The sequence below is a fragment of the Porites lutea genome, chromosome 3 (assembly GCF_958299795.1).
Source record: "Porites lutea chromosome 3, jaPorLute2.1, whole genome shotgun sequence".
In the NCBI taxonomy this organism is placed as follows: domain Eukaryota; kingdom Metazoa; phylum Cnidaria; class Anthozoa; order Scleractinia; family Poritidae; genus Porites; species Porites lutea.
In genome coordinates, this window is record NC_133203.1 from 8,832,475 (window position 1) to 8,859,846 (window position 27,372).

At 38.2% G+C, this 27,372-nt stretch overlaps 1 protein-coding gene across 1 annotated transcript; it reads left to right on the top strand.

Moving 5' to 3' along the window:
* The first annotated feature begins 1,894 nt into the window (after positions 1-1,894).
* LOC140929342 (uncharacterized) lies at positions 1,895-15,850 on the top strand. The gene is made up of 14 exons (XM_073379142.1): positions 1,895-2,104; positions 3,356-3,445; positions 3,545-3,571; positions 4,732-4,802; positions 4,944-5,051; positions 5,889-5,960; positions 7,852-7,938; positions 9,704-9,855; positions 11,132-11,246; positions 11,633-11,699; positions 12,222-12,359; positions 12,564-12,641; positions 13,760-13,830; positions 14,180-15,850. The coding sequence occupies exons 1-14, from the start codon at positions 1,990-1,992 to the stop codon at positions 14,363-14,365; spliced, it is 1,377 nt and encodes a 458-aa protein (XP_073235243.1). The 5' UTR covers positions 1,895-1,989; the 3' UTR covers positions 14,366-15,850.
* Positions 15,851-27,372: the final 11,522 nt, after the last annotated feature.

A 27,372-nucleotide genomic window follows, 5' to 3' on the forward strand; every position in this document is an offset into this window, starting at 1 on the left:
AAAGAGTTCATGTGAGTTTGCCGCACGATGGAGCATGTGTCGGCTGACCAAAAGAAGTATATTTCTTACCCATTTTTTCACGTTTTTTCATGACAAATGTTTGTGTTGTTTGCACACGTGATTGACGTTCATACTTTATCTTTCTGGTGCGAAGCTCTTCACACGTCTACAAGTACGGCAAAGGGAGGGTCGCTGGAAAATGTACACCAGTCTTCTCAAACTAATCCTGCTCGAAGGACCATTTTTCTTTCTTTTATTGAGTCATCAAGATGGTTATGACAAACTTTGTCATAACTTTTTTTGGTTACTATGCGATGGCTACGAAACTTTGAGAAGAACTACAGCTATCATTTGGCAATAACATGCAAATGATCCGATTTTTTAGCTCTTATTGGGACCCCTCTTCTCAAAGAAAATCGCGTCTAGTGAAAAATTTTGCTGAATTTATAACTCTGTACAAATTTAGTGACTACTTTCTTCCTGGTAATGGCTGGGTAGTATTTTTCTTGATATTGTGTTTTGTTTTATGATATACAGATCGTTTTGTACTTGCGGGAATCCCTGTCGTTCGTCTCCCCGCTTGACTACTCTCCGTGCTCATTTTGTAGTCATAAACAAAGGACGCTCGATAGTTCTAACTGAGCTCGGAAACAAGGTAGCTTTATGTAATCCTAATTACCTTTTTCTTGAATTGGAACCAGCGCACAGCTGTTAAAACTAATGAAGATACATTGCAATGCATTGAAATGTATGTAGCAGACGTTTCAGCCAAAACTGCTGACGGACATTTGAAAACTGTTGAAGAATTGAAAAATCCGTTTCACTTCCGAGCAAACAAAGGAAATTAGTTCTTTTTTCTTGCTCTAGAAACTCAAGGAAGTACCAGCATGTAGACTGATTTGTGCTTGGCCGTTTATCAAAGGCCTTTTATTTTGTGTTTGGCTCTGGTTGTGTTAGAAGAAATCTTGCGAAAAACAATCGGAAACGACTGGAAGGAAAATGAAAAGCTGATTTTGGTTGTGGCAGACAAAATACAGCCGAAGCTCTCGTAAGCGACCACCTCGCTCGCTTACGGGAGCTTCAGAAGCTCGCTGATAATTCATGAAGAAAAATCTAAAGAAATTAATGTTTTATGAGAGTCTTGATATAGACGTACGGCTAAATGGATGGAGTGAATATTTCGCTATTTTTAAAAGCTCTTAATATTTTCGGAATAAACGCCTCTCTCTTTAAAAACACCTCCTATCTCAGTGATTAAACACCCCCGCTTGGACCCCTAAAATTAAATAGACGCCCCGGGCGTTTATAAATGTCAAAGAAACGACGTTTTCCAATTATTGGATATCCTGTATTCCCTATTGGATAAAATTTACCAGGATGAATTACGTTCTGAGCATATTTTTACATGCGCCAGTTTCCCCAAAATAGACCCTCTCCTGACTAGTTCACAACTTTTGACTGGGATCTGCTGGGACTAGTTAGCAAAAATCCGTCAGCACGAATATAAAGAACGCCTTAGAGTTAGTAAAAGTACCAAGTTTGAACATGATTTAATGAAAGCTAACGGAGATATGGCACCACAAAGTCGTCGAATTTTACAACATTGTGCGGTCTTTACAGTTGTAGGGGTCTAGGGGAGGGGGGTACCGGCAAGTTTGTGGCCCCTACTCTACAAAATTTCGCGACGTTGTGAAGCAATATCTTCGCTGGCGTTTAACGTATCACCAATTTTGGTAAGTTTTCTAATTTTAAGGCGCTCATTCCTGCAATGTTAATGGATATTCGCCAACTGGTCTTAATGAAAACCGTGGAAGGTTGGCTCGAAACAGCGAGCAACCTGGACCCAACGGCCCAAGTCCTTTTCCTGCCACAAAAGAAGGCGTGGTTACAAAAATGGCGGAAAATTGGAGAGTTGCAACTTCGATTCGTATCAACGCATGATAAATCAACTATTTTTTCTGGAGTTTCTGGGTGCACGGCGCTGTAATTATGTGCGCAAAAAACCGGATCTTCCTCTTCAAACGATCAAATCATCTGAATTACCTCGTTCGAAGGCATTATTCAAGTGCGACGCGTAATCGGAGGGTTGTGGTGACTGGACTAGGTATTTGAGGCTTAGTTATAAATTTCCACGCCTTAATTTCTTTATTTTCCTGTTATTTTGTCGATCCCAGTGTGAAATGCTTTTCCTGCGGTAGGATTTAAATACGGGTTTTCAATAGCAAGGGGAATAATCAGGCCCAGCCAGGGTGGGGGGTTGTGTTGGAGGGGGGGGGGGGGGATTCCAACATACCCATATTTTTTCCTCGTAAGATACCAGTATGTCTTAAATTTGTAAACTCTTTGATACCGAATACTTCAAATTGCCTTGAAACAGAATACCATGCCGTAACCTTCTGCTTATACACCCTTGGCCTATGAAACTTTGTAAGCTGTTTTAGGAGGGCTTATAAATGGGGGTGTGTACATATCTTTACTTTAACAAAAACAAAAATTCTGTGTTTTTCCTCTATTTCGCCATAAGGGAAAGCTGTGTATCCAGCCTGAAGTGCATGGTACTTTAGAGCCAGAGAGTTGATTTCATCACCATACTGATAAAAAAGGAGATTTAATCAAGTCACCTGTGGAAAAATGATTGGAGACATGGGTTAGGGTTTATTTGGAACTGAAAAAGTTTCAAGCTATGTCTCTGAGTGACAAATGTTCATTCAACAACAATACTGTCAACTCTCTTTAAGACGGACACCTTTGGGACTGGCAGTAAGTGTCCGCCTTAGAGAGATGTTTGTTTTATAGTGAGTCAAATAAAGGGAGTAAAGAAAGGCAGCCCTGGGGCAGGGGGGGTACTCAACAAATTTCTTTACGGGGAGGCTCCACCCTGAGGTCTAACCCTTTACCCTTTTATATACCGTTTTTCACAAAAAAGGTACCCCTTCTATGTACCTTCTATTGACAAATGGTACCCCTTTCACATACCTCATGTAGAACTTTGCTCCCTTTTAACTGCTGTAAAGGCACTGTCTTTCAAATAGGAATCAATCACAAAAACAGAATGTTTTCCTACTTTATAAAGCCATAAAATTCATCTGTTTAGCCCTTTGGGCCCTTTCACAGACCCAAATGACAGATTTCCCTACCATATTATATACTTCAATGAGTAAAATCCCCACCCTTTCATATACCTGATGGCTGAGAAAGGTACCCCTTTCGTGCGGAGCCTCCCCGTACAGGCCATTATAGGGAGCACCCCCCTGGGGAAGGCAGGGGCCAAATTCCAAGGTGTTGGTTAAGAGAGGGTTTAGTTGGAGGGTGAACATTGAAGTGAATTTCACTAGGTCTGGTTTGTCCAATATAGGTCTGGTTACTCCACTAGGAGTTGGTACAGAAAGAGTTTGGAATAATTTACTACAAGGAAAGTGTGGAATAACGCAGATAAAGAGTGAAGGTATCAACTAGCTTTTCTGTCATGGTTTTTGAACCTTCTAATGGCTGTGGTTGTATTTAAAAGCAAATGTTTCAAATGTGCTCTTCTTTCTTCCAAAAGATTACAAAGGGATTCCGGCAAAAATAGGTAAGAATTCATCTTTTAATCCTTTATTATGACCATTGTGTAATTTCTCCTTTTAATTATTAACAAAGTTACAATACAGAGTAACAGAAAACCATGACCTCCAAAGATAAAACGTTTAATATTTCTAACAAATTCTTCTCACAAGTTACCCGAGAAAACCACGAGTAATGTATGCAGAGCATTGTTTAGGTGTTGATTTTAATATTGCGGGTGACAAGAGGAGCCTGCAATCCTAATCTGCAGACTTTTATTACACATCCGTTGCATGTATGAAGCTAGCATTTGTTTGGACTTCCACTAAGAATGAATGGAGTACATAAAACGCAATTTCATTACGCGCGTTTGGACCTGCTATCACTAGTAATCTGTTCAAGCGTGTTTTGACTGTCAAGTGAAACTTACGCAAAGCCCAGTGATAGAGCAAAATTAAAGCGTTTTGACCTTTGATCCTTGTCGCCTGCACTCTGTAACCTGTGATTATTACTAGTTATTAAATGTGTTAATGTTGTAGCCAGCACTGTAGAAACAAGTGGTGGGGGGTGGGGGAAGAAGGTTTAAATAATGGTGGTACCATAGGCTAGAGAACCTTGCTTGTGTTACCTGTAGTACTATCAGGCTGTGTCCATCCATAGTTGGATGTAGCCTTGCATTCCTTTACATACCATCCCAGGGGAAGGGAGGGGGGGGGGGTACTCTGGATTTCAGTGACAGGGATGATTGAAGGATTTTTTGGGGGTTTAAAATTTTTGATTCCTGAAATTTTTTTGAGTAGGAAAATTTGGCAAGTATTTGTTTGGGTGGCTTGATTTAAGTAGGGATTGTTTTTGGGTATTCAAAACAATCTAAAGATTTGTGTTGAAATAGGCAAGAAGTTCTTGGGTGTCTCGAGTGTTGTTAGAATGACTACCAGATGCGGAAAAGATAACTTGAGATGGTATGGTGAATAAACAAACACAAACATTCAATATCTAATGTTTTTATTTTTGTGTTATATCCAATGCTTTCTGGAAATTTTAAAGGCTCAGAAATTTGACATGGGATTTTTTGGGGGTTAGTTTTTGGTACAGGGATGTTTTTGGGTTTTGTTGGAAGCCCTAGGGATTTTTTGGGTTTTGATTTTTGCCCCCATTTGAATCCAGAGTACCTTTCGTCCTTTTCAGCGGCATTTGTCCCTCGAGGCGAAAATATGGGAGAGTTTGACGAGAAGTATTGGCAGCAAGAGCTCAGAGTGGTAATCTATGTTGTTATGTAATTTAATGCTTTATTTTTTTGTATAAAACTATTCAATTTCTGAACCTTCATTGATGATAACTCAATAATTATATAATAATTACATTGTGAGTTAGTCTGTTTATACCATTTTCTGATGCAGGATAAGAGAAGCACTACAACTGAAGGCCTGTTTGCTGTTGTGGCTGCTAATGAGGCTCTTGAAGATTGTAATTGGAGACCAAACAATCAGGACCAGAAAGAGAGGGCTGTATGTAATTATTGCAATTTTTGTAATTTGTTTACCGATGAAGCAGTTGGGAGTTCTTAACTTGTTTAAACATGTCCAATGATTTGTTCCAATCAAATTGGAATTTGGAAGTGTTGGTTTTTGAGGAGAGGGGAAACTGAAGAACCCAGAAAAAACCTCTCAGAACAAAGGAGAATATCAACAACAAACTCTACCTATGTCCTGTTGATGCCAGGATTGAAACCTGAGACACATACAGCTGTAGGTGGGGGGCGAGTGCTCTTGCTTATGTGCCAGCCCCTCTCCCCGTACCATGTGTTTCAGAGGAGTAATGTTTTTCCCTAATATATCAAATGCTGGAGCAGCTTAGCCAAACAAGTTACCTTGGAGTATGGGGATTGCTTATAATCAAAGTCGTTCAATGAGGTGTGTAACAAAGCCCCCTATATTATAGGCATATTATATCCTGTTGTGAGACCATTTTGTATTAGTATGTTTTCACAATGCCATTGGTTTTTTGATCATAAATTATTATTTAACAAGGGAAATATTTTAGACGTTATATCAGGGTGTTCATTAGGCATTGGAGATCAGAGAATTCTCTGTTTACAGTTCAGAATTCTCCGGCTAAGTGCGATAGCCTATGACTATTTTTCTTTCAGGCATACATAGTATTCTCTAGTAACGTTACACATTTTTCCTGCTACTAAAATTCTTAATGAAAACCCTGTTATTTATGATTCTGATTTTGGACAGTCTTAAAAGTTCCTGGAGAATGGTGAAGCAGCTATTGGAGGCAGACAAGTAAGGCTTTGACTACATACAACAATGATAATATGAATAACTGTTTTCTTTCAGGGTGTGTCTGTCGGCATGGGAATGACTGGGATGAAGGATACATTGCTGGCTGGAGATGCACTGGACAAACAGGTGAGTGAAATTGTTAAAAACCAACTTTAACAGTAGCTTAATAATCATCCTGTGTGTTGAAAAATTCAGTAACCATCATGGTGACAGGTGTAGCATGCAGCTTCTAGTAACACAATGCTGTTATTGACACACCATGGTGTGGTTAGCCCATTATGTCCCAAGAGTGATCAATATCAATTTTCTCCTAATGAGACCAATCAAGGGAAAAGTTCAACAGAATGAATAAAATTTCTACCAAGGAGAAAGTGCTTTAATAGTTCAGTTTTGAATTCGTTGCAGCCGCTGAATAGAACAAAAGAAGGGTTAGCCTCAACCTAAAGTAAAATATTCACAAATACCAGTGAGAAGGTGCTTGAATTTGAGAATGAAGCATAGACACAGTTGTGCACAGGTCTTATACTGACTGGAATTTGTGAATATATTTACCTTAGGTCAAGGCTAACCCTGAATAAATGAGTCTTCAGTGATTCTACTCAGCGACGGCGACGAATTTGAAAAGGGACTATTGTTCTTTATCAAATTCTTTAAACTTATTTTTAAAATTTCTTTAAACTTATTTGTATTTGGGTGTTGGAGCTTAAAGAGCTAGAGGAGAAAATGAATAAAGGCACGACTCACTGATTTTACATACATACATACATACATACATACATACATACATACATACATACATACATACATACATACATACATACATACATACATACATACATACATACATACATACATACATACGTTTATTTAAAGCATTTAAAAACAAGATAAATATATACAAAGAATGCTTTGAAAAAGGGAGTTTAAGAGGTTGACCCTATGTAAAAAACTCCCAAAAGAAAAACGTTAAAAATATTAGTGTGAAAGAAAGTAGTGTCCGATAGCCTTGGGCTAGTGGATTTTGCTATCCGGCTAGTGAATTCTGTTTTTTAATTGCCCAACGGGCTAGTGATACTTTTTGAGGAATTCGAATAACAGAAGAATTGTTGATCAATTCTGCCAGTCAAAACGTTTTTGGGGCTAGTTGAAATGACATCTGGGCTAGTGAATGCTAGCTTCAGCTTGCCCAAATGACAAGCTGTAAAAGTGATTTTCTTTGCACCCTGAATATTCTAATGTTAAAATGTAATGTTAAAAATGTACGTCCAAAAAGGTAGCTAAACATAAAGCCAATAAGACATAAAGAGCAAAACTACGAAATATTTAAAAATTATCCTAAAAAATGCTTAAAACATGCAAGATTTCCGGCCCAGACAACCCCCTCAGGTAAATCGTTCCATTCTTTTACAATTCTCACAAAAAATGAACATTTGTAACAATTACAACTAGATGCTTGAAACTTCAACTTGTAATTATGATTACTTCTTGTTCGTTTTGACGCTAACTGGAAAAAGTCTTGAAATTCGAGATTACTTAAAGAAAATATACATTTATAACACTCGATCAGAGAAAATACAGTCTTCGATGCTGTCATGGTGACCACTTTAAAATGGAACAATGTTCCTCCTAGTCCATTTCACCCCTCTTTCGGGCTAGAGCCAAAGAAGTCCTGAAGAAGCTATTCACTTTACTGCAAAGTACTTTTGCAGAGAAAAAATTTAAATTGAATTAAATTTGGGTAGAACAATCCAACCTTATTGTGACTTAAAGTTAGGGCTGTCAGAGCAGGCTCCAGTGATCCCCGTTACTTTTATAGACCACAAGAAAATAATCCTAGTGTTTGCACAAAACGTTAAGGCTGGGAAGCCCAGATTTGGTAGTATCAGAATTTGAGAGTCAATCGTACCATTTTTATTGACAACCTCTGTAGACAATGAATATCAATACCGTCTGGCTACCCACTTAAAGTATTTGTTAGCATGCACTGAACAGCATCTGTCTTCTGTTCTTTTTTCAGGGATATAGGAGAGTAAATACATTTTTTGTGCCCAGAGTTCTCCTGAACATGCCAGCAGGGGTTATCAGCATGACTTTTGGACTTCAGGTTGGTAAAATAGTTTTCAATAGTTACAGCGGTGAAACCCTTTGGAACAGCTTACGCTGTAACGTTAGAGAGTCTGGTTCATTAAATCGAGTTTAACGCCTTCTCTTTCATAATTTTTATGAACACGGCATTTATGGAAATCAGGTTTGTGGCGTATGGTTGTAAGTTAATATGATGTTTATACGATTAGGATTTTTAGGTTTTTAGGATTTTAGTCATTGTACTGGAATTTATTGTACCTGATGAATTTTTTACCGTGTATAAATAGTGATTAAAGATTAAAGATCTTTGAAGGTATACTTTTCTTTTTTTTTTAGCTCTTTTCTAACCTTTCTGAAATAAGAATAGCCCAGGTGCAGACATCTCCTATTTCTGTTGTTGCATGAAAAAAGGAGACGTCTGTATGCAGGCTAACTCTCTTTCGCACAGAAAACTGGATTCAAGAAAACCCTCTGGGACTAGAGTAATTAAAAGACTGCACAACTAATTTTTATGGATGAAACTGCTACTGATACTATTTTTTTGTAGACATGATGAGCAGTAAAATATACTTGGTTTATTATGCTGTACAAGGTGGTTCTAACTTTTGAGTCTGTGGATGAAATCTTAAAGTGTGACCATTCAAATGAAAGCTACCAAGCAGTCAGCTGAGCAGTACTTCCCTGTGGTATTGTTTACTATGCTTGACAAGGTAGTTCTAACTTTTGAGTCTGTGGATGAAATCTTAAAGTGTGACCATTCAAATGAAAGCTACCAAGCAGTCAGCTGAGCAGTACTTCCCTGTGGTATTGTTTACTATGCTTGACAAGGTGGTTCTAACTTTTGAGTCTGTGGATGAAATCTTAAAGTGTGACCATTCAAATGAAAGCTACCAAGCAGTCAGCTGAGCAGTACTTCCCTGTGGTACTGTTTACTATGCTGTACAAGGTGGTTCTAACTTTTGAGTCTGTGGATGAAATCTTAAAGTGTGACCATTCAAATGAAAGCTACCAAGCAGTCAGCTGAGCAGTACTTCCCTGTGGTACTGTTTAACATGCTGCACAAAGTGGTTATAACTTTTGAGTCTGTGGATGAAATCCTAAAGTGTGACCATTCAAATGAAAGCTGCTGAGCAGTGCTTTCCCGTGGTACTGTTTATTTTGCTGCACGAGGTGGTTCTACCTCTGGAGTCTGTGGATGAAGTGTAACCATTCACATGTAAGCCACCACAGGTAGCCCAAGCTCGAAATATGAGCATCGGCGAGCAGCGGCATTGTTGCGTAACATTCAAAATATAAGGATTTGTATAGGAAAAAAACCTATCGTTTCTGTAACCCACGAAATGAAAGGATTTCAATAAAAAACAGCTTACCTTACTTAAAATGTGTGTTACGTCTCTCCTGTGTGGTCCACGGGCCGATTTATGGCCGTTTTATGGGGTTTTCTGGTAAACTTTTATATAGAGAGAAAACCGTTTACATAAAAACCCATAAAACGGCCATAAATCGGCCCGTGGACCACACAGGAGAGACGTAACACACATTTTAAGTAAGGTAAGCTGTTTTTTATTGAAATCCTTTCATTTCGTAGGTTACAGAAACCATAGGTTTTTTTCGCATACAAATTCTTATATTCTGAATGTTATGCAACGATGTCGATGCTCATATTTCGAGCTTGGGCTACCTGTGAAGCCACTGGGCAGTATTTTTATGTGGTACTAGTCTAAAATGTCAGCCGTCTCCAATACCTAACCTGTGCAAAATTTGTCTACTAATTCTAATCTTAGGGGCCAAACCACGCGGTGTCCACAGCTTGTGCCGCCAGCGCGCATGCTATTGGAGATGCTTTTAGAATGATCCGTTATGGTGATGCTGATCTCATGGTGGCTGGAGGTGTTGAAGCATGCATTATGCCACTTTCAGTGGCGGGCTTTTGCAAGTAAGAAAAATCGTGGGTTGAAGGCGTTATTATATTACTGTGCCGTTTGGACTTGGCCCATGTTAATGGTCAAAGTGGAGTGTTGGACTGTTTTGTGGGCGGATTTTTACCCCGTTTTTTCTCCACCCTCAGTACGACGACGACACCCATGGCGGCGAGAAAGTTTAAAAAGCAGTAGGTGTAATAAGCAAAATACAGTCGAATCTCTGTTAACGGCCACCTCTCTGCAACGACCAGTTTTTTTGTTCCGGCGAGCAGTCCATACATTGACTCGTGTTTTAATAAACCTCTTTTCAACGGCAACAGCCACTAAAGCATGTCCCCAACTACCTAAAATATCCTCTCAACAACGGCCAGTTTTTTCAGCGACCGATGAAAAAGTCAAGAGTGGTCATGACATTTGATGCGTATGGCGAGTTGATGATTAATCGCGGCAGTTGTATTTTGATTGTACTCCATTTATACTGCTGCAGTAAGCATAAATTCAGTCTACGATACTTATAGCGAATGCAGCGAACCTTGCCCGTTTTGTCACGTCCAGACATTTTGATTCAAAAAAAATGTTTGATTTTTTGTGTATTTTATCTCTACGATGTATTATATATGATTGGAGTACCATTATGGAATACCGTAAGCATGAAATTAGCACAATAAATATGTTGTACTCTCTTAAAAAATCTACCATATTACACTCCTGCCTCCCAATAACAGGCACCTTTCCACAACGGCCACTTTCTTCTGTACCTAAGGGGGCCGTTGTGGAGATGTTCGACTGTAACAATTCATGTACCATAACGCCTGTTTCTGTCAATTTTTCTGCTATCTCTGCACAACTTCGACGTGAAAATCCCTTTAGTACGTCATCAGAAAGGCGATAAATTTTACTGTATCTATCTGAGCTTGGACGCGGTCCTCTCTCTTCAGCTTCAGCTTTGTTTTCTAGCTATATCAGTAAGACTGAACGAATTGGAAATAAACGTGAAAAAGTTTGAAAAAACGTAGAGTCAGTTTTTCAGTGACGTTGTCAGATCGCAAGGTTCCTAATAGCCTGCGTGACAGGCGTTCGAAATGGAAGGGGAAGGGAATTCGCACACGCGAGGGAGAAGAGAAGAGGGGAACGCCTGCCACGCGGCTAGGTAAGGGAAAGACGTTAGACATTCAGATCTGGGTACGAGAAAGATCGCTAGGAAAGAGGTGATAGTAGTTCGTCAAGACACCGCCTCAGTCTCCCGTCCAACGTTAAAATAACCAATAGCTTTTTTATTTCCTTAACCAGAATGCGAGCACTGACCACCAAGTTCAATGATCGTCCTGAAGAATCATCGCGGCCGTTTGATAGCCAGAGGTCTGGGTTTGTGATGGGAGAGGGAGCGGGGATCATGATTTTAGAGGTACGTTGTGAATGAAAGTTAGCGAGTCCAGTGCCATACACTGCAATGAAAAAATTAAACAAACTGCTTTTTAACCATCAAAGAAGAAAATAGGTCATGGAAACTAACAATGGGAACCTCCATTTTGGAAAAATTCAGTGAAACGAAGATTTTATCTCACTATCCCGCTCTATGTTTTTTGCAAACGTTGTTCTGTTTGTAGTCCGTGACAACCTTCGCAGGATGTTTGGTTCTTTGCAAGTTCTCGTTTTTTTGTTTTACTTAATTAGTTTTCCTATAGCTGCTGAGATTTGAAGCTGTATAATTGCTTCCAAATGAAAAGGTGGTGCTTAACTAGTAGGAGTAAATCAACCCTCCACAATGTTCACTGTTTTTTTTTACCTTAGGAATACGAACACGCGATTACTCGTGGTGCAAAGGTGTACGCGGAACTGCTGGGGTATGGACTTTCAGGTTGGAGTTATTTTGTTTGCAATCAATAAGCTGTTGTTGTATAGCCATACTTCTTACTTTTAAACTAACAGACCAATCATAAGTTGTTTTGTTCTATTGATTTGTCGTAAACATTCTACTCTGTTTGGTTGTTAAGCAATCCTATCAGCAGGGGGTCGTAAGCATTTAGGTTATTTAGTATTGAAAGTATAACTAACCCTGGGTCACTGAGCATGTGTAAAAACACTGTGTGAAATTTTAGTTCATGTCGTGTTGCATTTAATAACCATGACGCACAGTACGTTTTGGTTAACCCTTTAAGTGATCAGGATCAAATTTGTTCTTGTAATATCAATGCTTTGTAAAACAGGGTGGTCATGAGAATTACGGGCATGATCACACAAGATGAATTTGCCTGATATTTTGTCAACTCTCCCCACTATTTCTGTAGGAAATGAATAGGGGCAACAAATGAGAATTCAAATTTTGATCTTAGGGTTTAAAGGGTTAAGCACTTCCTACTGTTTGCTTGTATCTGTACAGGAGACGCGTACCACATCACGGCCCCATCAGAGGGAGGGTACGGGGCGTATCTGGCCATGAAGAATGCACTCAGAGACGCTCGTCTAGAACCACAAGACATCCACTATATCAACGCACATGCTACATCTACTCCACTTGGTAGGGCTCGTTCACTGGTCTTTTTTATAATGATTTATTATGAATCAAATTCCAATGGAAAAAAAATAAACCTACCCAATACCCCCCTCCCCAAAACACTGTTGTGAGATGTTGAGACGTCCGTTGCAAGCCCTGACCCTAACTAACATGTTACTAAATTCAGGCCAGCAGCATACATTTCTTCCCCTTTTTCTTAATTTCCAGGGGACGCTGGAGAGAACAATGCAATAAAAACTTTGCTTGGAAGCCATTCCAGAAATGTTCAAGTTTCTTCCACTAAAGGTAACTTTCTTTTGGCTTTGATTTTTAAGCCGTAGGGGCCAGTTTAAACGGAAAGTGTTGCAAAACTAGCCTGTTACATGTCCTTAGTTTGCCAGGACGAGCAAAAGTAAAAGCAAGAATGACGAAAATGGAGAAGAAGAAAGAAAAAGAAGACAGACAAACAAACAAACAAATTAACAAAAAACAAAGAAAAAAGAAAACGGCCGAGTACTAGGGAGAGAAGGGGGTGGTTTCTCACCACATTCCTTGCCAATATGTCTTATCTTGACTAACTGAGATCCTGAAACAGGCTATTACAATGCAATCACCCCTTCAATACAGTCAAACCTGTTTTAAGCGGACCTGTATTAAGCACTCGCCCTCTATTGAACGGTCACTTTCTTAAGTCCCGAAAATCATTTTCCTTGTTTGCTGTAAAACTGACCTATATTTAGCGGTCAAGTTTTCCGTGGTCCCAACGAGTTATTTGTTATTGTCTTCATCTCTATTAAACTTTGTTCAGATGGTCGTTTACTTCTTTTCTTTTGGCACTAGAAGAGGTAGGATAGTTCGCTTTGTTACCATCTTTATTTCCTTGATAAACTCTTAGGTTTGCCAGAGCAGTTTTAAAGGGTCAACTTGTATTAAGCGGTCATTTGGTAATTCCCCAAAGGTGTCTGCTTAATACAGCCTTGACTATAAAACTACATGCCACTTTCAAAACACTGAGGCCTAGGCTAAACGTCGAACTTTTCATGACACAAGCCAAACTTACTGAGTTAAGTTGATGAAAAGTTCGACGTCTGGCTCAGTTAAGTTCGTCTGAATGAGTCTGGATCGTCAAACATGTTCTATCCGTCTGCTTCAGACGGACGAGCTAAACTAATAAATTAAAAATTTTTACGATAATGTGTATTTAGCCTCGTTCGCCTAAAATTGTTTTTTGGTCTGATTCAGCTGATTGGTTCGACGCGTCCTATGTTCGACGTCTGACCCAACAGACGAACTTAATTTAGGTTGACCCAAATTAGAGTTTGGTTCGTCTCATGAAAAGTTCAACATTTGGCTTAGGCCTAACCTCCTCTTAAACGGCGCAAATTACAGCACTACTAACTTGCTTTTGTTCCCTTTATTTCTAGGGGCCATTGGTCACCTGTTAGGTGCAGCTGGAGCAGTGGAAGCTATTTTTACCGTCTTAACTGTTGCCCAGGTGAGACGTGTTAGACTTGCATTCATTGCTTTCTATTAGTGCAACTACTACACGATTGCTAAGCTCTTCCCTCTATGTTGTATGTCCGTTTTGTGCATCGGTTGCTCATGGTGACCTCTCTGGTCCCCAACATAAAGCTGCTATTTTGTCATTCACAAGTAATTTCTCAAGTTTTATTGCGAATGAAGACACATTACTGGCATTATAAACAAAACGAAGTAGCCAACCGTGATAGAGCCCCTTTAAATTCCATTCAGTGCCTCATTCGATGCCTGTGTGTACCTTTGCGTAGTTTGATTATCCCTTGAATGCTTATTCTTTGTATTTTCCTTTCGTTTTCAATTCTTAGGGTGTGGTCCCGCCCACATTGAACTTGCATAGTGTAGACTCAGAGGAAGACTTTGACATGAACTACGTGCCGCTGACGTCTCAGCCGTTTCTCGGTCCTGAACCGAGAACAGCACTGACTAACTCGTTTGGTTTCGGTGGCACCAACGCTTCTTTGTGTTTTAGACAGTTTGTCGCCGCGCCTTAGGTTCACAGTGGGGTAATGAGTGCGGATAGTGGAAAGTGAAACGCGCGTTACATCTCCGTATCTTGCGCCCTGATGTGGAGTCTGCCAGATCAATACAAAGTTTTGTGAAGCTGGACCGTCTCCGGTGACCAGGTTTGGTTGTATAAAGACCTCCACGAATCAGGGAATTTTTTGTCGCGCGATCTTTTGTTGCGGCACCATGCATACTTCCTAGACGGCGTCATGTTGGATTAGAAGAGTGAGCTTGTCTCATGGCCGTATCATTGACTCCTATTTGTAGATCCGTCGCACATCTCCCACACGCTAGGACACAATATGTTTGGATCATAATGTTCTATCCACCTAAGCTAAGGAAAAATCTTCTGCGACTTTTGTAGCTAGCCACTACACACGAAGCGACGAGTAAGGGGTGACATTTTCGCGCGACGAAAAGTTGCCTAGTCGTTGTAATGACCTTAAAGAAGAACAGCCCACATTAAGACGCACGTTTTATAGTTGAACTCGAAAATCGAAATCAACAAAAAGAAAACGAGATTCCTGCGTCCCCGTCCAGATCGGAAGTCTTTAGCTTACCCTCACACGACAAACTCAAGACAGCTGGCCGTGAAGTATTGTAAAATTGTCGCCGGCGGGAAATTTCGCGAAGGGTCTTTGATTGCTGCGCACACAGAGTCCCTGGCAAATTCCGTGATCGTTTGCCCTTTGTAACTTTTAAAATGCTTTTAAGATTTGTATGAGATTAAATATACCTGTAGGTTGAGAATATCGTGAAGTACTATGATGAATATTCACATGTAGAGCTAAATTAAACGTAATCCTACCCTCGTCTTGTATATCGCCGTTCTTGAAGCTAGGAGCCGCCACCGCATTAAAGCGTTCCAAGGTTTTCTAAAAGTTTTGAAATGATGAATAGTTGCGTGTAGCCAGATGTATAATTTTGAATGAGTAGAGATGCAGTCTTCAGTAAAGAATTTCGTTTTAGTTTTTATTTGCAAATATTTTTCTTCTTACCAAATTCCTTAAGACAAGTGCTGAAGTAATAAATTTAAATATGCTGTTGCAACTAATGTTAACGGCGAGGTAATAAAACTCTATCAAATAAACAAAAAATAAATACTTAAATAAATATGTCGTTAAATAAATGAATTAATTATTGAATGCTCAAGTGCCGTCTATAACCGAATTTTGGCAGACTGGGGGAGCTTAACTTTTACACAAACCACCCAGGTGGAAATTTTGTAGAGATACATTTAATTATCCCTATTTGTAATAACTTGTTATTCACAGTGTAACAAATAACTAGCATATAACGTAATAATAAATTATTTGGAAAACGGTTGATGTAGCAGTTGGTATAAGACCCCAAATAAAATATTGTCTAATGTCAGGCTTCTATGTAGGATATTTGAGGGGTAGAAGCTTCCTCCCCAAAATGCCTCGATTCCCCTCAAACAATGTTATCATTACAATATATAAGTAACTATATCGGAAAAATCAACCAGACGCGACGAGATCAGTGCACATGAAGTAAGTATTCCCTTTCTAAGGACACTCTATGACAAGGAACATGATCACGACTAAAAAATAAAATATAATACCACAGTATCATTTCCCAAAATTGTGTCTCAAAATGCGCCAGATTTCATCTCGGCGCGTATTCATTTCAAAAAATTTCCGGTGGTCATGCCCCCGAAACCCGCTAGGAAACTCGTGGCCTTCGGCCACTCGGGACTAATCTCCCCCAAACGATATAGATAGATAGAACCCTGAATGTCTATTGTCTATATACACTCGAATCTCTCTTAGCGGACACCTCCAGTATAAGAAAGACACTTCTGTAAAACGAACACCTAGAGCTGGTCCCTGCCTTTCTTTACTCCCTTTATTTGACTCTCTATAAGATAGACACCTCTATAAGACGGCCACCTCTGTAAAACGGACACCTAGAGTTGGTCCCTGCCTTCCTTTACTCCCTTCATTTGACTGTCTATAAGACGGACACCTCTGTAAAACAGACACCTAGAGTTGGTCCCTGCGTTTCTTGACTCCCTTTATTTGACTCTCTATAAGATGGACACCCCTGTAAAACAGACACCTAGAGTTGGTCCCTGCCTTTCTTTACTCCTTTTATTTGACTCTCTATATATAAGACAGACATCTTTCTAAGACGGACACTTAGTAACGGTACTCATGGTGACCGTCTTGGAGAAAGTTGATTGTACTGAGCTTTTTCGTTTTCCTCTTTCAATGAAGTGTGTAGCCTCCCACGCGGGCGTTTTTAGAGGAGCTCATATTGGATCAGTTTAGGTTTCTGGGAAACTGACCACCCACCCCTCGCCTAAGTCAACATTATCACTTACTTCTCAGTTAGGGCAAAATGTTGGCTTAGGAGAGGGGTAGGTGGGCAGTTTCCCAGAAACCCTCTTATTTCGTCCCTCCCCACAGAGGAGGAGAGGGACAAAATACGCCTGCGTGGGAGGCTACGAAGTATACCAAAGGGTTGCTTCCCTGCTCCAGTGACGAGCGCGACGTGGCTCTTCAACCTCTTTTAAGTAACCTACCGGGAAGTCCCTCATTTTCCTTGGGAATAGTAGAACAAGCGAAATAAATGATAAATAATACGTAAATGAACAAAATAGATTAAAATAACTAACGATTTAGAAGAAGCACATCCACAGATCTTCAATTGAATTTGTACTGATTTCCCCTTTCCGCATTATCTTCATTCCATAAATAAATATATTATCATAATTAACCATTTAGCAGTGGCACATCCCCAGATCTTCAAATGAAATTTGTATTACCCCTGTTCACATAATCTTCCCTCTATGAATAAATAAATTGTCATAATTAAGGATTTAGTAGTAGCACATCCTCAGATCTTCAATTCAATTTGTATTTCCGCAGTTCACATTATCTTCATTCCATAAATGAATATATCAACACAATTAAGATTTATCAGTAGCACATCCACCGATCTTTAATGAAAAACGTTTGTATTTGCGCAGTTAACATCATCTTGCGCAGTTAACATCATGTTCATTTTATTATTACAAGGTTTATTATTATAAGGAGTTTTATCGAGCCGTTCCTGAGATAATAAATAATAAACAAATGAATAAATAAATTCAATAAATTAATAACTGACGATTTAGTACCGTCAACTCTTTCTAAGACGGACCCCTTGGGGACCGGCACTGTCCACCTTAGAGAGATGTTTGTCTCGTAGAGAGTCAAATAAAGAGAGTAGAGAAAGGCAGGGATCAACTCTAGTTGTCCGTTTTATAGAGGTATCCGTCTTAAAGAGGGTCAAATAAAGAGAGTAAAGAAGGCAGGGACCAACTCTAGGTGTCCTTTTGACAGAGTTGTCTGTTAAGGGAGAGTCGGCTGTAGCCCCTTTAATAGTAGTAGCAAAAAAAAATGATTACGTTATTTGCTAGTCTAGGCCAGTCTGTATAGAAAAAAACTGTGCCCTAGTTAAGTCCATGAGTAGGGCCCTAGACCGAACTGAAGACCTTGGGCAAAATGTTTTCCAATACGAACCTCTTGGCCGACAAATAACATATAATTATGTACTTAGGAATTCGAATTTGTAGTTTAAAATTTAATAACCATGCATTGTTGGTAAACATTGAAATGCTAAGCGTGAACTTCTGTAGTTTGCCTGGCGAAATTCAGGGGCACCCAACGTGAATTTTTGGATAATATCTGTTCGGAAGACGATTTGAGATCTATAATTTTCGGAACATTTGTTGTAAAATTTCTTGCTTGCCTGCCTCTCCTAGCATTTTCGAACATCTAAAAAATGGTGTAATTGCCCATTTTTAACGGATTTTTACCCTAAAAAGGTCATAGAGAATTTTCCTTAGCCTTTTTCTGCCTGAAATTTTCGAAAAGGTAAGTTTTGATCCCTATAATTTTCTGATCACTAGACTTTCAGCTAGGAAATCCGAACAGATGAAAAATTTTTAGAGGATAAAAATATGCCAATATCTACCGTTTAAATACTAATATATGTTTAACACTGCTATGTTTAAGTGGTTTTAAACTATGTTCTCGTTGGTTGCCCTTGGAAATTCAGCACATATTGAACAAGATTACGTGTTTAATTATCTCCTCATAAATGTTGTCGCTTGTTTTTTTAACCCACCTGAGTAAACTATGTTAAATGACATCAAAAGACGTTAACTGCATTTGTTTAAAGCAATTCAAGTGCGTAATTGCGCCCATTGGTACAAGGCAGACTTCAACTGATCCGCAAGAGTTATTGTGTTTTTCAATTACAACCTGCATCTGTCAGATTATGTTAGCTTGCAGAACGTATTCCTTGTCATTTTATTTACCGTCTGCTTGGCGTATGTAATTTGGTTTGCTTTCTTTGTTTGTTTTTCAATGCGAATTAAATTTTTATTGCATACGTTATACCTGCAAATTTCCTCTTAATAAACCTAAGGAAGTGTACATGTTTGATCTGCGACACTTGCAGCTTAAAGTTACAAGTATATGCGTTGTAAGTGTGTATAATTTTGGAAAGCCTTCCCTGAAATTTGCTCGCAAAGGATCTGAGTTCTATTGGAAAGCAGTATTGTTTAGGTGTAAAGAAGATTTTGCCGACCACGTTAGTGCATTTTCAGAGTTTCGAACGTTAATCTAATTTTCTTCTCCGTGCGAACGGATCATAGTTTCCGTCCAATTTCGCTGTCTTATTGTCTGTTTGTTTAACAAAATAAATTGTTTGCGGGGTGGATTTGCCTTAAGCTCCTGAAATGTGGGAACATTTTTTAACACCGCCAAGAAATGCTTTAAGAGCGGAAAAACAACTACAGTGATATCTTTAAGTTGCGAGTTCGTGAAAGCGCGTGTTAACCGCAAAGATTACCTGCCAAATTATTACCTATGACTCATAAATTAAACGTCTACTTTGAGGGAGGGGTGGGTGGATAGTGTATGTAGCATTTTCGAGACTCTGTATACCCCTAAAATGTATGTAGGGACATCCTATGACAGGTTGCAACCGCAAACGACTATAAACTATTAAAATATGTACCTGAAATAAGGCTGGTTTTACTGAACTACCCAATGTTAAATATTTAATCAATATGCTAGTTTTTGCGCTTGCCGAATTAAAACTCTTAATCGATTTCTATTTGAACGAATGTAGTCTGTTCATTTAAAAAAGCAGCTCCACCTGAGTACTATGGTGCGGAGACGGATTTCGCTTTTTTTTTAAAGTTGCAGCTGCAGTAATTAAGGGAGCGTTCGCGTGGCGATTGAGATAATATTCTTCCTTATGTAAACTAATCGAATGCTACCTTTGACAAGCGTCTAAATATGTCTGTTTATTTCCAAAGAGTCGAATATCATTAGTGTGCATACAGAAACATAAACCTTCTTTTTTGTATTCGTATTTGTCAGTGTAGGAGGGAGTTTTCGCTCGTTGAGTATGACAACGCAGAACTGTATTGTGCATTGTTATTTTTTGCAAAACAAAACGTAAAGCCAGTGGAATGTGATACAAAGTATTCCACTGAGATTTGAGTTGCAAGAATAATTACTCTAGTATTTTGGTTTTATTGTTCCTTGTAAACTTTTGCCGCGATCGATCAGTGCTTCGAAGTTCGTGGAATGCGCTGTAAATGAACTTCAGTTGAGGCGTTGTGTGCGAGGAAGCCAAAATCAAGTTGTACTGAATTTCGCCGTCAACCAGGAGTTTTCATCGTTTCAAGTTGTTAAATGAACTCAAATAATTCCACGAGCTTATGGAACTACATGTATTAGGAAGTCTTATGTGGTTTTCATCGCGGTTTGAAGCAACATGAGAGGACATAAAGCATGGAAATTTACTACAAAAAGTAAGTTAGACACTTGTTTCTCGTTAGGTCATGTGAAAATATTATATAATTCTTGTACGTATTCCGCTGGCGGGACAAGCGTATACATCATTTAAAAAGCTATCAGCAAATAGAAGGCTCCAGAATCCAAATCGTCCCCGAATAAGACAAGTTATGTGCTCTTATTGTTAGCGACTGAAGGGTGGTCAAATTGTGCGGTTTCTACTTATACTGTACATGTATAAAGCGTTATTAACTTTGCAGCGATGGTTAATTTGGGGCGATTATCTGAAATGTCTTTATAACAACTTACGAACTTACGTAGTAGAAGCTATCAGAACCGGATGTACTTATTACTTTCAATTTCTATGGTTTTTTAAACAAACTATCATTTATCCTGCCCGCTTACAAATGTTGATTAGCTCGATATGGATCTTGTAGTTAGCTCTATCAAGCTTCTTATATTTCCGTGTGCGTTTCTCTGGACTGTCGTGTATTTTTTCCCGCGCCTTTTAAAATAACCCGTGATCGACCACAAGCGAATCGCGTTTTGTATGGTGTAATCCATTACATGCTCTCTCAATTAGCTAATTGGTATGTCGCGGTATCTCTATTTTGTACAATGAAACGTAAGATTAGTCGTGAAGTGATCAGCTAAGTCATAAACTTAAAAAAATAAATAAATAAAAAAGTTCAGAGCATCTTAAATTGTTCGTGATTTCCGTCGCGGCCAAAGCTTTCCTTTGGTGTTATTTTTTACGGTTTTGTGCAGGTTATTAATATGTCATGAAAATCGCTTACTTGGAGTAATTGAGTAAACTTATATCGAATCACTTTCGCTTGTATGCGACTCTGTATTCGCTCTTAAAACAGTTCAAAGATGCATCCATCTCGAGATCTGACGTGAGTAGTTGGTGTTTCGCTGTGTCGCGAAAATACAAAGGAAAAGGAAAACTACATATTGCGCCATATTACTTAATTATTCTGGAAACAGGTTAACTTCTCTTCTACAAGAACCGATTTAATTCGCTCACATTCAGCGATGTAACATCGTCCCAGAAGTTTGCATGATAGCTTTATATATAGAACCGATTCAATTCGCTCACATTCAACGATATAACATCGTCCCAGAGGTTTGCACGATATCTTTATATATAGAATTTTTCCATTGTTATTTACGTTATTTAACGTTTAATAGTTGTCTCTTTGTGTGCACGAGAACTGTATTAAACTATAATCCTGTACAATTGGTCATATATACCGCGCCCAGTGACAATGAAAGTTCCATTGCGTTGCGTGTCTGCATAGTGATAGCTGAATTATTTCGTTCCTAGCTAAATAATCTGAAATTGAGCTGTCTACTCGGAAGCACTTTGCTGTGGTGTTGCGTAAAGATTGAGTTGTGTGTTATACTGATTGAGGTGATTCTTTCGATTCTGCGAGTTCTTAACGCTTCGCAAAACAGGCAGCGCTGATGTAGAATTTCTCGAAAAATTTGATTACATATCTTTTCGTTGTGCCTACTAAAGGGCGGTTCTAGGTTTTGAGTTGATCCGTAGCTGAAATATCTTAGTGTGATCATTCAATTGAAGTCCATTGAGGCATGCTTTCTTGTGGTGCTGTACAAAGTCGCTTCTTACTTTTGATTCTGTTGAGGAAATACTTAAGAGTGACCATTCAATTTTTGAGTCTATACTTGCAGATGAAATCCTTAACCATGACCATTGACCGGAAAGTTACCGAGTGCTTTTCGCTGCTGCTGCTATCCCACAGGAATTAAAATTATGATAATGTTTGCCTTTAAGTCAGTTTTATCTTTGGAATACTAAAATTCTGAACTAAAGGAGCCGAATGTGCAGAGGTATTTGCATTATATTCTTCGGGTGTTACTTGTTGTCGGCAGTTGCCCACAGACAGCATATGAAAAAAAGAATAACTCTAAATTAGCTGCATTATTTAACGCCTTATTGCGAAACGTTAAGGACAGGACAGGAAAAAATAGTATCTGACGAACAAAAGAAAGAGGTCATTTCAAAGGCATTAGTCATAACTCTTTTTCATTTTGATTTCTTTGTGATCGGCAAACAGAGCCTTTGTTTTAGATTCCAATCCTTTTGTGCTTTTCATTTTCAGCGCATTAACAAGTATTAATTACACGGTATTTTAGCTGCTTCAGCTTGTAGCTTGTAGTTGAGTGCCTGGCTAACAAACCTCTCAAGTGCATTCATGACTCGATTGTGCGCGCCTATGATATGGACGGTTTGATTAATGACACACCCGATTGAGAGAAAGTACCATGCGCATTTTCTTACACCTAAGGGAATGACTCTCTCCTCTGCAAAGGCATCTTAGTGTCGTAGGGAAGCTAGGGAGATGGAAAACAAGAGTGCGCGGGGGACGATGGGAAGGGGAAAGAGAGAAGAGAGGCTCCCGCCTTTTCTCTAATCCCATCGTCCCCCGCGCGCTTTCTATTTCTTGATCACCGTATTTATTCGATTAACCGCTCGATTAAATTTTCACCATTTTCAGCAAGAGTAGTACGTTGTTTTTTTTGTAACAAAACGCAAACATGTAACAAAGCAAGGTTTCTGTAAAACACTATGGAGAAAACCTCGTCATCGGGAAAGTCTGTTCTAGTAATTGTTCAGTTTTTGTGGGGATGGTAGGGGGAGGGGGTGGGGTTGGGCCCTCATTTGAGTTTGAGTGGTAGGGGGTGGGGTAGGGCGTTTATTAACTTTTTCTGCCTTTAGGATGGGCGCAAATTCGAGGTTGGGCGCTTATTCGAATAAATACGGTATTACCATTTTATTAGGATACCCAGCGGGAGCCTGTGCAAAGGAGAGTGCGCGTATGACGACGGTGCTGTCCTGGACCCGTTCACAACGATAAAGTACCCTGAACTTCCGCTTATAAGCCCTGATCTTATAAAACTTCCCAAGGGGTTTTCAGAGGGTTTATAAACGGGGGGGGGGGGGGGGGGGGGTATATCCGTGGGCTTACAACTGAACTAAAAACGTTTCAAAACAAGATACATAGCAGTGCTTATCACAATACTTTTCGAATTTACTCGCTTTTTCGCTTTTCAAAGCTTCAAAACGTCGTAAAAAATTGATTTCATTTCAATACAAGCTAGAGGAAGGGCTTATAACGACAACAACCAACCAACCATTTTATTTGCTAATTCACAAAACGTTTTTTTATTTTATTTAATTTAATATTTATCCAGGGGCATCCAATTTAGCAGAGCTAGTTTAAATGGAGCCCTGACAAAACACAAAAACAAAGACATTAAAATATTAAAATTAGACAATTAATTAAGTTAAGACAACATGTAACGCAGGTGTTACTGTTTAAAGTAGCGCTTTAGCTTGATTTTGAATTCACTGAGGGTCTCTACTTGTCTAATGATTCTCGAAAGGGTGTTGTAGGTCCGAGCACCGTTTATTCTGAAGCTACCTTGGTATTTGGTAGTTTTTGCGAAGAAACAGAATAAACAGAAATAAATAAACAGAATAAATTTAAATAGATCAGCCAAAAAACTAAACGACCTGAGTAGTTACAATTATAAAATTACATTCTATAGGGTTACGACACACGAAAGACGAGGAAAAATACTTTAAATTTAGGAGAAAAAATAATAGTAATGAAAAGCAAATAAATTAGTTAATAAAAATAAAATAGAACAACACAAAACAAAACGGTACCAAGTAACTACAAAGTTTACATTAATAAGGGTATATATCATATCTTGCTAGCCAGCATCAAGGGTAAGTGGATAAGATTATTCCTAACAGAAGGACTAGAGAAGTGTAGATTAAATTTACCGTAATTAGTTCTAACCTGATCAATTTAATAAGTTGACTTTGATGCTAGCCTAGTACCGTACTGATGCTTAGATGATTTAAGTGAAAAGAAGTTGTCCAAACAGCCTTGGGTAGTAGATTATGATGAAATTGAAACATAAAAACGGCAGAGTGAAGAGTCACTAGATCCCTGAGCCTGATTACTTTTGGTTATTGCATGATTTTTGGTGATATTTCGAAATTATTATACGTAATTTCACGAGCCGTTAGGCGAGTGAAATTTGAGACAATTTTGAAATATCACGAGTGGTATTTATGCCAAATATCACGTACAAATCATGCTATTATTTGTTTATACTACTACCCACAAAAGGTTTGTAATTTTCACATGTAGGTATTTCAAATTAAGCTGAAATACCACTCCTCTAAGCCAATCAAATTGCAGTAATTTCTCATGCAGTAGTATAAATCCTATTACCGGAAGTATTCTCTTGTTTACATGTAGATAGGCCTTAACTGGGGAAGGCTTATACGTAAGAAGGGGGGGGGGGGGGGGGGGCTTCGCATATCAAGGAACGCGTATTTAGGTTATGTTCACCCCCAGGGTGTGTACCCCCTTATATGGCCTTTACGGGGATGTCCCGCTGGACAGAGTATGGTTTTTGTCCTGTCTGTCATTATCAGGGCATATAACATAGCATAACATTTTATTAGTATTCCTATATACAGAAATGGAATTGATTTTAAACTATGACAATTTTAACTTTAATAATATTTAAAATAATCAAATAAACAGGTAGTATTAAATAAAAGTTATAAATAGAAATCTCTATTCCCATGCTTTTGTTTTATGGCATAAAATTCTCTAAGCTGAAATGCTTCATAGGCATAGTAGCCAAGAATTTTACAAACATATCGATCAATATTCTTAAAAAAAAGTATAACGTTTTTACGATTTGTTCAAGTCTACGAATTTGCAATACTTGGCTTCTACGTCTTGAAAAAACTGCTGTCTTAAATTGTTATATAAATTGCATTCAAATAGAAAATGAATTTCATTCTCTACTTTATTCGACGAGCAAAGCTGACATATCCTAAGGTTCTCAGGAATTTTGGGAAGATGGTATCTATCAGTTTCAATTCTTAACCTGTGATCACTTGATCGTAAGTTTGCTGCTGCCTGGCGGTGCGTTTGGTTTTTAATAAGGTTGGAATATTCTGATCTGCTCACATCATTCTTAAAAGTGGAAGAGAAATTCAATTTTTTGTAAGATCACAACATGTTCATTTGATTCTTTTTAAAGTAATCTATGATAGTCTGTTTTATTTTTGGCAGCCTCGATTTAACTAATTTTGGCTCTTCAATAATACTAGAGACCTTTAATTAGTAGAAGTGTTACAGTATAGTTTCATGAACTCTTGAAAAGACAGCATGAAAGACGGTTTTCCATTGTTTGCTAGTTAATTCGAAAGTAAAAGGCATTGCTTTGCAGTACTAGTAAGATGTAACCAAAATTTTCTGACATTAATATTAATTTTAGATTTAAGTGATAATCTTCCTGCTTCATTACGAGATATAATGTTTGTAGCTCTTCTATTTAGGCCAATAAAATGTTTGTAAAAATGTGTGTGAATTTTTTCAATGGGGTCTTTTTGCTTTTTCTTAGCATCAGTTCTGTCATAAGCACCCCATACCTCAGAGCTGTACAGTAATATAGGAAGAAATAGGGCATCAATACGTTTATTGCATGTAGCAACTGGAAGATTGTTAAAATCAAGATAGCGTTTTGTACCAAATAATAATAATAATAATAATAATAATAATAATAATATTTATTATTTGTATTGCGCCTTTTCTATAAAATATTCAAAAGCGCATCACAATAGTAATTAATAACTAAATTTTACAAATCTTTCTATCATAAATCTTAAAAATATTTGCATTTAAATGAGTAAAAGATAATTACAAATATATATAGATAAAGATATACTAAGATAACTGAAATGATTCCTTAAATAAAAATGTCTTAATTAAAGCCTTAAAAGATTCTAAGTTCGTTGCTTCGCGCGCGGACCTTGGCAGCTTATTCCACAGGAAAGGAGCAGCTACCTGGAAAGCTCTGCCTCCCATTGTTTTCTTGGTTTTCGCACTTGGTCTTTCCAACAAACGACCATTGCGCCTCAAATTGTAGCACGAAGGCTGTTGAATACTAATTAAATCTGAAAGATACTTAGGTGGTAGGCCATGCAAAATTTTGATCAAATTTTTTCACCAAATATTGATCTTCTTGTTTTCTCTGCAGATAATTGTTTGGAAATTGAGAAACTTCCATTTGAATTAAATATTATGCCCAGATAAGAGTATTCTGTAGAATTGGCGATTTGATCCCATTTAGGAAGAAAGTGTATTTAGCTCGTGTTGATTTACGGTTTTGTTTCTGGAAGATGAGTGCCTTTCTTTTTTTAAGACATATTTTCAGTGACCATTTGTTGCAATCTTCATTTGTGATATTAAGAAGAAATCCACGAGGAGATTGAGTAATTTTAATTCTCAGTGGACAAAAACCTTGTAACAGAATAATTTAAAGGATATTGCATTCTTTTTTACATTTTTTAAGGCCTAAAGATGTAATTAGTCACCTGTAATAAAACCAAAGAAAATTTCTAATAGGAGCCGGAGAAAATGATTGTCAAATTTCACAAAATTACATCATACATATGAAATTCTTGTGAAATTTGACATTCCTTTTCTCGGACTCCCATGGGAAATTTTCTTTGGTGTTATTACAGATGACTAATTACATCTTTAGCCCTTGAAAAATGTAAAAAAGAATGCAATATCCTTTAAATCATTCTTGTACAAGGTTTTTGTCCACTGAAAATTGAAATTACTAAATTTCCTGGTGGATTTCACCTTTAGTGCAATTTGGGAGACAAGTATACGTATACTTGGTCTAGATATAAGTTAGATAACAATGGGGAAATCATACATCCTTGTGGTACGCCTTTGTTATAGTTAAAGTAGTCGGTCCTCTTATTGCCACTTTTTATCGCACACTTTTTATCTTGAAAATATGTCGGCGATGAAGTGATAAAACTTACCAGCTATTTTGTTGTCAAGAAGTTTATATAAAAGACCATTATGCCATACCGAATCAAACGCTTTTTGAAAATAAAGAAACAGCAATATAATTTCGTGCGAGACTTTCCTAAATAGGGTATATAATTTCGTGCGAGTCTCTCCTAATTATATACGGGTTATTGCCTGTGCGGTTGATATGATTTTGTTAATGAAATTTCAGTTAGTACTCCAGTTATAAAAAAGCAGTGACTCTAACGTGAATTTGCTCTATTGCCAATAAATGGTTCTAAA